Genomic DNA, 9,534 nt, shown 5'->3' on the forward strand with positions numbered 1-9,534 from the left:
TCTTTTTTTTTTTTAAAGATTTTATTTATTTATTTGAGAGAGAGAGAATGAGAGAGAGCACATGAGAGGGGGGAGGGTCAGAGGGAGAAGCAGACTCCCTGCCGAGCAGGGAGCCCGATGCGGGACTCGATCCCGGGACTCCAGGATCATGACCTGAGCCGAAGGCAGTCGCTTAACCAACTGAGCCACCCAGGCGCCCTCCCCTCACTTTCTAATAAATCTCTGTGCAGCCTGCTGTCATCCCAGCCCTCACCTCATCCCCACCTCTTGTCTCTCTGTCCCTCATGATGCTTCCCCAAAACATGGCACCTGTTGTATCTTTGGCACCATGGGAGTGTAGATCCAAGTCTCCGGCCTCAAGTTCTGCCTGGAGAGGTTTGCATCTCCTTACAGAGCTCCAGCGATCCCATATAGCTCATTCATTCTCGCTCCCTCCCCCTCTCTCAGTTAATTACACATAATTAAGAAATAGGACTAGTAAGAAGTGTTGGGTCGCTAGTGCAACTGCCTAACAAGCCAATGTTAATGGACTGTTAATAGATCCAGGGCCGGCCAGTCCCAGGGGAACATTTGGAAACTGATTTCCCAATCCTGCTAATTGCCCAGGTGCCACACGGATAGGATGCCTGGTTCTTCCCTAGAAAGTCCGCCCCGGCTTCCTCAACAGCAGATCGACAGATGCTGTGGGTGTGAATACAAGTTCTCCCGTATCCTCAGTGTCTAATGGAAGTCAGTCAGCAAGTCCAGGGAAAGTCAGGCGACGAGCCAAGTGCAAAACGGAGCGAGAAGATGAAAAGAAACTTGATAGCCCCAGTTTCCACCCAACTTGTCAGGTTGGCCACTCCCAGATAAAGAATATAGCTCTGTCCTCAACGTGGATGGGAAAGAGTATGGGGATGGAAGCAATTATTCTATTTTATACTTTAATTAGTTTGAATTAGCAGAGGGAATAGAGGCATAAAATGATCCAGCGAAGGGTGAAATGGAAAAAGGGAGTCACAGTGGAGAATGGCTCCGTGCAGGCTGGAAAGGGCCTTGGGAATAGCAGAAAGGCTGGTTATGGGGGCGTGCACGCGCGTGCGCGTGTATGTGTGTGTGTGTATGTTGGGGTGGGTGGGGGCATGGGCTGCAGCTCTCTATTTCAGAGCCTGGGAAGGCAATATAGTGTAGTGGTTAAGAACTAGAGCCTGAGAATCAGACTGATCTCCATTTAACCCATAGCCACTTGCTAGACATTTAACTTTGAGATCTCACACCACTAAACCTCAGTTTCTTCATCTGTATAATGGGCCGAGTAATGGTAACCGTTGTGTCTGACACACAGTGCCTTCAATGTGCGGTATGATTATTATCATCATTGCTGTTATCAGTCATATTATTAGAAGTTCTCTGGAATCCCAGAGAAGGCTAGAAGCCTCTCCACTTAAACTATGGCTGGGACAGAGTTCCCAAGTCAAACACCTCCAACCTTCTATTTCTGCTGCTCCCTCCTAAGGGACGGCTCAGAAGCCTGTGGCCTGGCCCAATGACAGCATCAGGCTAAGTCGCTCATAATCTGCTATTTATTTTAAAAATCCAGGAATGTGCCCAGCAGACTAAACAGTCCCACTCCCCTTGAAATAGGCAGAGGCAGCCCTGGGCCCAGATGTGAGGCCCAGGAGGCCAGTATTGCAGGCCTCTGCAGAGAGAAGGAAGCGGCACCCTGAGCATTGGTCAGGCCCCAAGCCCTCAAGGTCCTGTCTGGATGCATGTGTGGACACGTGGCCAGAAAGGGGCTACCCATGGGGCTTTTCATTTTTGGTCTCTATGGGTAAGGTAACCAGGTCTCAAAAGATGGGGCTGCCGTTCTCCAAGTAGTGGGCAGTCAGACCCCAGTTCCAAATGACCTTGTGTTTGTCTGTAGCTGGCTCACCATTCTCGTCACTTATTGCTACATAAAAAACCACTTCAGAATTCTGGGATATAAAACAAACTTTTTATTACGTTCACAAACTATGGAAGTCAGGGACACAGACGTGGTACATTGAAGAGGGCTTGTCTCTTCTCTACTACACAAATGACTTGTGGTGCTTAGAATTCTAGGGACTAGAATCATCTGGAAGCTTCTCCTGTCTGGGAACCAAAAGGCTGGGCTCAGCTGGGACTGTTGACCAGAGTGCCTCAGACAAGGCCTCTCCATGGGGCATGAGCTTTCCTCACAGCATGGTGGCCCCGAGAGTCAGACTTCTTGAGCATGGCAGATCATGGCAGCTCAGGACTCAGAGAGTGAGCCTTCCCACAAATAAGATAGAATTATTGCCTTTTTTATGACACAGCCTTAGAAGCCACATCGCTGTCTCTCCTCCCTGCCTCTTCACCTCTCCACAGCCAGTCACCTTAGGTGATTCTGATTCGGTGGCCCATGAGCACACTTCGAGAGACAAGGCTCAGGGAAGATACATACGTGGTTTCCGGACCCCTAGGGTCAGAGCTGCTAAGAACTTAGGGATCACCCATCCTGACCCCACATGAGAACAGGGAGGCCCAGCAGGCATCTGAACAGGTTAGCTGCCCCTTCAGTGTCAGGCCATGCACAACACCCCAGTCCAGAGTCATCAGAACTGGCTTGATTTCCCAAAACTCACAGGGAAGTGCCAGGAGCTCTAAAGCCTACTGTTGATTTGCTAAAGGTTGCGTTAGGTCCTAAATGAAGCCCACATTAAATGTGGGCTCGGAAAGTGCTTCGTGCAAGCCTTTGAGGGAATCCATCAGGAACAGGATCACACTGCCAGGAAACTGCCCAGACAGTGCACACACAATTTCGAAGGGTTCTCCCGGGCAGTGTCTCTGCAGCAATATTACATCAGCCCCCTCGGAAGGCAGGCCTCCGGGGTGCCCCACCTTGGCTCTGCAGGGCCGTGGTGACTTATCCCGTGGATACATACAGGAAACTGACTTTTTAGCTACCCCCGCCTTAGTAATTCAAGAGAGTTGGAGCAAGAAAAACTTTGGCCTGGAGTTAACAGAAACAAAAATCATTTGGGAAGACTGTGAAGCCATCCTTCTCTGAGGGGCTCATGGGCAGGAGAGACCCCTTCCCTGGCCCTCAGTTGAAGGGGCCTTGGTTGAAGGGGTGTGCTGGGTGGGGCGGACGGGCCACGCCCCTCCAGCGTGCCATCCGGAGTGTCCATTCAGCTACGCAGAGAACTAATTTGGGTTTCCCTGGTTTGGGGGAGGGCCTACCTACTGCAAACCTGGACCTAGCACCAAATATAAGCATTTTCAAAGGGCCTATTGTGACTCGGAAGTAGTCCGAGTGGCCTCGGACTAGTCCAAGTGGCCGGAGCCACTGAGCTGCCAGACCCCTAAGGCATCTAAAGGCTTGAGGAAGGGAAGGAAAGAATGTGGGGAGCCACACTTCCAGATGTTCCCTACTCATTTATTTTGACAACTCAGACTATTATTTTGATTGTGCACATTTGTTTAGTCCAGGCGATAAGGCTTCCCAGGGCGCAGGCAGAGCATGCCAAGGTGTATTTTTACAAGGCACTCGGGGTCTCAGTAACGGGAGCCCTCCCTCTGCCGGTGGGGGCGGTGCGGGAGACCTGGGCTGAGCTGTGGAGGGAGGAGAGGATGTGAGCAGGCTTGGACTGTAGCAGAGTCTGAGGGGCTTTGGGGAGAATTACAGAGTTTGCGGATTAGGAAAGTGAGGATAAGCGAATTTCGGCTGCACTTTTGTTTTCAAATGTGTCACTTGCAACCCAAGCCTTTGATGCACATGTGTTTCTGGTTAAGGACGGGGGACCCCAGTGTGGCCCAGGAGCTAAGCTGCTCCTTTCAGTGCCTTTCCCGAAGGAAGGGCAGAATCCTGCCTCTTGAGGGAGGGGGCCCGGGGAAAGGTGACCACCGCAAGCCTGGGTTTTGATTTTCCTTCTTTCTCCCCCTCCCCGCCCCCCATTTCAAATGTCAAGGAACAAAGAGGCTGACACAGAGCTGATACCCTGGCTATTAATATTCTCATTGGAACATTTTTCTAATAAATATTTTCACATGAGAGAAAGGAAATGCAAACCCACCCTATTAATCAGACGCTTGGCTTGTTGTATTTAAGAGAGAAAACTCCAGCCTCTTATTTTAAAATCCTTTGGTTTGGAAAGAAATGATTGAACACAATGCCCAGGCTGGGAGAACTAGTGCCAAAAAAACTCATTTCTCTAAATGGGCAGGGGGGCTGGAGACTTTCTCTAATCCTTGGCAAGGGATTTGATTTCTCTTTCTAGGCAGGTAGTGCTGAACACTGACATTCTGCCTGCCCAGGATGATGTTCCTGTGACTGAGAGATGGGAAATCATAGTGTCTCGATGCCAGCAGGAAACCCACTCCCTTGTTCTTAAAGGTGAGGAGACTGATGCCCAGAGACGGGAGTCCCTTGCTGATGTCTTCCCCTGAATGACCAGGAGAAGCAGAATTAATCCTAATTAACCTGGTCCAGCCCAGCATTCTTTTCCCAACTTGACAACAGCTTCCCTCGGCACAGGCAAGAAAGAAAACTGGTTGTCTTTACAGACTTTCAATTAAAAAAAAAAATTAAAAAACAACCTGGGCCCAAGAGAGTCACTGAAGATGTTCCCGAGGGTCAAATTAAAATAGGGAAAGATTTGCATACCATTTGCATACATAGACTCATTCACTCAACGGACCGTTAAGTGTCTACCATGTATAATGCATAGAGCTGTCCACTGACAAGTCATTTGCATATGTAGATATAGATAGGGCAGTCTTTCTAAGTAATATTCCAGCAAACTGTTATAAACAGGGCTGTCTGAAGATAGGTACCTTCTTGATTTCTTTCTGCTCTTTTCAGTGCAATGGTCGCACTGTTAAGTGTGCTTTTGTGTTGCAATAAATAAAATAGAATCCCTGCCCTCAGGGAGGTCTCATTCTGGTGGGGAAGAATGACGTGTAGATGAATTACAATATAAAGTGAGCCGTGCTGTAGCAGAGACATACAGTGTGCTTACTAACCAGGGAGAGAGAGGCCTGTCCGTGTCTTTCTCTTCTTGGGGTCACTCCGACAGAGGACTCATTCTCTCTTTGACACAGCAGTTCAGAGCTGGTTAGACCTCAGGGATTATCGAGTCAAGAGCGGTCTTTTCTTTGAGGACAGGAGACCAGAGGGGGAAGTGACTCTTGAGAAGGGAAGGTCTACCAAACCAGAACGTGAGGAAGCAGATGGTGATGATGGGCAATTTCCTGACCCCATGAAGAGTATGGGCTCTAGACTCTGCCTGCCTGTTGAGGTTTGAGTCCTGGCTCCAGTACTTATTGCTGTGTGACCTGGGGCAAGCTGCTTTACCTCTGTGTGCTTCAGTTTCCTCATCTGTAAAATGGGCATAATTATGGCATCTGCTTGAGGATTAAATTAAATAAATTAATACATAAAAAGCACTCTGAAAAGTATCTGGCTTATATTACCTGCTTAATAAATGGTGGTAGCCGTAATTATATTTTTATGATTGTGTCCCATGCATAATCACCAGGCCCAGCCCTGCAGATCATGCTCTGCGTATAGCCACACCTAAAAAAGAAAACTAACCACCCTGCCTTGCCTCTCACCTCTACTTTATTTGTGTTGAAATCTAACTAACATTCAGGTTGTTTTTCTTATTTTAGTTTACAAACATGACCTCAGCTAATCCAACAATCCCATGGGAGAAGCAGTATTGTCCTCGCCTCTTTTAGAGATAGGAAAACTGAAATTCAAGTCTGGCTAAGTCATTTGCCCAGAGCCACCAAGCTGGCTAACCACAGAGCTAGGACTCCACCCCACCCTTCTGAAGCCAAATCCACACCTCCCGCTTCTTGAGACGGCGCCCCCTGGCTGCCGCGTGTGGGCACAAGGCACCTCCCCTCCTGCTCCCACTCCACTGGGTTCCAAATTAAGGAAAAGGTTTAGCAGTGGCTTTAAAGGCTTCAGGGGACCAGCACGGACTCACAAGTCCTCGTTTGACACCCCCAAGGAGACTGGGGCAGTGCGCTGTTTTGTTTTCAAAACCAACAAAGGAAAGCGAGCGCAGCCCGGGGGCCTTACATGGACCATCCCGGGAGATGGCTCTGGTGCGCAGAGTGGATGGAGAGAGAGTGCCCTGCCTGAGGAGCGTACAGCTGCAGTTTGGCCTGTGCGGCAGGCCACAGGCTTCACAAGCATTATCTGGACTCTTTACAACAAGCCTTATCACCCCCACTTGACACACAAGGAAGGCTCCACAAAGTTAAGGGAACTGAGCAAGGCCCTTCATACCACTCCCAGGAGGCAGGGCTGGGGTGGAGGTGCAGGCCGGTGTGGTTGCAAAGCTCCTGCCCTGCTTGCCTTCACCCCACCACCAGGGAGGCCCAGTGGGTGACACCATGACTCCCTTGCACTCTCTCTACCCGCATCCACAGCCGGCCCTCTTTGCAAGGAGAGCAGGCCTAGAACACATCAGGCCCCAATTCAGCCTCTCCCGTGCAGCTCCAATGTGAACCGGGCGAACGGGTATCCATGCCTTCACTGCCCTAAGCGGAGGTTCTTGGGCTCTTGGGTTCTGTGCTTGTCGTCTTGAGATTCATCCAGCCCCGCGGTGATGCCCCAGAACTCTGCAGCCTGCTTTTTAGCTCCTGCCCGGAGCTCACTTTCATGCTCCCCGTGTTGGGTTTCTGTAATTGAATGTGTTTTGTTTAGACCATAACATTTAGTGCCACTTTGGATTTCCAATTAGGCTTCAATCAAACGCCGCGAGTCTGATTCGTTTTGTTGTTTTGATCAACACAAAAGATGGCAACACCAGAGGAGCCGTCGTGAGGAGTTATTTCCATTCACTGATGAGCAGGGCAGTTGCTGTGATGTGAAGATACAGCATCGGAGGTGCCAAGACATGCACCAAGCATCAGCGAACGGGGAGGGCGGGGAGGGGAAGTCAGCGAACCCTTCCGAGGAGCACGATCTGACGTTCTGAGGTGCACAGCCCATTCTCCACGTTCCACCCCGGGAGAGGGCGGGAGGCGGGTGCTGCCTGTTAGGCCCACTCGTTGAGGCTCCTTCCCCTGTGGCCCTGGGTTCTGGGTGCCCGTGTAGGATGGGGAAGGAGCTGGGCCCCACTCCCGCTGGCTGCTCGTACCCAGGGCTCAGGCCCTTTACACAGGAGAGGTCCCATGAACACAGGGTTCCCGTGAGATGGGAAGCTGACCACGGGTCGCTTTCTCCACACACTGGCCTCTGCGCTCCTCAGCCAGAGGTGACCAGCTGTGCGGGCCTACCGAAACACAGGGGGCTCTTCCTCTGGCCAGCCACCCACACATGCTGCCCGTCAGACAACGGGTCTCTCGGGAGCTGGTCCTAGGGACGCTTAGAACCCAACTGGGAGCTGCCAGGGAGGTGTGTGGGAAGGGTGGTGGAGGGATGGCAGGGGGTGACAGGAGAGTGACAGGGGAGTGGTAAGTTAGGGTTCTTAATCCCTGGAGTTTCCCCCGTATGTCTGAGTACAGGCCAACTGGAGCCTCAGTTTCCCTACCGAGAAAATGTCTTTGAATGTCTCCTGCGGCCATGACATTTAACGCCTCCTTTCTGGCCACGAGCCTGTGCAGGACAGAGGCTGACCTGGGTCTGGGAGTGTGTGTGCTTATGAGAACAGTGTACGTGACATGCGTCAGATGAGAGCAGGCATTCCTGTGTGTTCCGGGAGTGCGGAAGGGTGTCCATACTACACAGCTCTTTCAGACCACGGGTCAGGGCTGTGCTCACTGGGGGGAGAGCAGGTCTGTGCTCCTTCTCCTCAGGCTTGCTTGGTTTTTGGAGCCCCACTTGGCTGCACTTTCCAAGCTGGCCCTTTTATCTTTCCGTAGCCTGCCCAGCTCTGGGACCCCACATCAGGCACCATCCCCAGTTCATGGTGTGTGTGCCCCACAGTTAAATTCCCTTTGCCACTCTGCACAGAGCAACCCTCCTCACTCCCCCTCCTGGTTATTCCCACCCCCCTCTTCTGCAGACAGGTTGGGGTTTGAAATTTGCACCAGGTGGAGGGAGAACTGGCTGTGTCATCAGCTGTTGGTGGCTTAGCAAACGGTCTGGGTTCAGCCTCTGTCCCTCAAGTAATGTTTAATGAGAAGAGGGAAATGGGCAGAGATGAGAGTCAGGCCAGAGGAAGATTGGAAAGAGAAAAATGAACAGAGCTGAGAACAATGTCTTAGTTAACCACTCAGCTTCCAAGTAATTTATCAACCAACCTTTGAGGACCTATTGTGAGCATAGAGCCCGTTCTGACAAAATCACACATACGCCAGGGAAACAGTATTGTGATACAGTGTGCAGAGCGCTGGGAATGCAGGAGAGGGTGCTACCCAACAGTCTGTGAGTCAAGGAAGGCTTCCTGGAGGAGGTGTTGCTCTAGGTGACTCATGAAAGGGGAGGAGCTCACCAAGTGGAGCAGAAGGCAAAGGAGTATTTCTCAACTGAAGGAAAGCACAGAGGCATGAAAGAGTTCAGCATATTCAGGGAATAGTCCCCCAGATTTGATATTGTTGGAGTTGAAGGCAAGGGTTAAGAGGTATCAGTCCTCAAAGACCATCTATAGCTCACAGGCAGCGAGAGGACTTCAGGTAGACTTAATCCACCTGCCCTTATCTCCACCCAAGAGAAGGTGCTTCAGGCTCCCTCAGCCCCTGCTACTGCCCCACAGAACTTGGGAGAAAACGATCGGCCCCAAGCTCCCAGTGTTTCCTCTTCGCTGACAGCAGCTGCCCCCCCACCCCCCGCGCCCTGCGCGCCAGGGATCTAAGAGGCACCATCAAGAGAAAGGATGGCAGGGCGGGTCACAGCCCACCACCAAAGCCCTTTGTGATCATGCCAATCCACACCGCCACTCAGGACGGCCGCTTCTCTATACGGGGAGGAAAACCTCTGATCATCTCAGATTCAGGGAAAGACGAAGAGAGAGACCGCGCTGCTTCATTCATTCATTAGGTCTTTCCAACAACATGTCTTGGTAGCAGAGACCTTGCCTCTCTGGGCCCCTTCTGTCTCCCTAAGAGATACTGCAGTGTTTGGCCCTTACTAGGGGCTTAATAAACACTTGTTGAAAGTTAGGAAGAGAGGGCGGGGAAGACAGGAGACAAGAAAAGAGAGAGCGCATGGAAAGGAGACACTGTAGGATAGTGTAAGGAGCTCATCTTTGGGGGCAGATCGGCCTGTGTTCAAATCTTGGCTCTACCATTCTTCAGCAGGGCCTGGCTTGTCCTCTCTAAGCCTTAGTTTTCTCTTCTGTAAAGTGGGGAAAACCATAATACCTGCCTTCTAAGATTGCTGAGCTGAAATGACGGAGCCCTGCAAAGTGGCTGGGACAGAGCAGGAGCCAAACCCTGGAAATAGCTCCTTCTCTCGGGTTCACTCCCGAGCTCCCTGGTTCACTGCCACTGAGCCCCCCATAACTAACATGTTGCTCATTTTTCATCCTTAAGTCATCTGCCAGTTGCATCTATTTCTAGCCTCTGTCTTATGAGACGAGAATAAGGCAGGGAAAC

General features: G+C 51.1%; 2 protein-coding genes across 3 annotated transcripts in view; one reads left to right on the forward strand and one right to left on the reverse strand.

The window, feature by feature from the left end:
• Positions 1–9,534, forward strand: part of PLXNA2 (plexin A2) — a 210,468-nt gene that overhangs the window by 99,084 nt on the left and 101,850 nt on the right. Inside the window, exon 5 of one of the 2 annotated variants that reach the window (XM_081824897.1) lies at positions 4,260–6,393. The exons of the other annotated variant lie outside the window; for it this stretch is intronic. Coding sequence (XP_081681023.1) covers positions 4,260–4,280 — 21 coding nt within the window. The 3' untranslated portion in view covers positions 4,281–6,393. Of the gene's footprint in view, positions 1–4,259; positions 6,394–9,534 lie in introns of those variants that run through there. 2 annotated transcript variants of the gene reach the window in all.
• CR2 (complement C3d receptor 2) overlaps positions 139–9,534 on the reverse strand; it is a 436,172-nt gene continuing 426,776 nt past the window's right edge. The window contains exon 22 of the mRNA XM_081824904.1: positions 139–207. Within this exon, the coding sequence (XP_081681030.1) occupies positions 173–207 (35 nt within the window). The 3' untranslated portion in view covers positions 139–172. The remainder of the gene's footprint in view (positions 208–9,534) is intronic.

Source organism: Leptonychotes weddellii, chromosome 6 (assembly GCF_054177405.1).
Source record: "Leptonychotes weddellii isolate Sample4059 chromosome 6, ASM5417740v2, whole genome shotgun sequence".
In the NCBI taxonomy this organism is placed as follows: domain Eukaryota; kingdom Metazoa; phylum Chordata; class Mammalia; order Carnivora; family Phocidae; genus Leptonychotes; species Leptonychotes weddellii.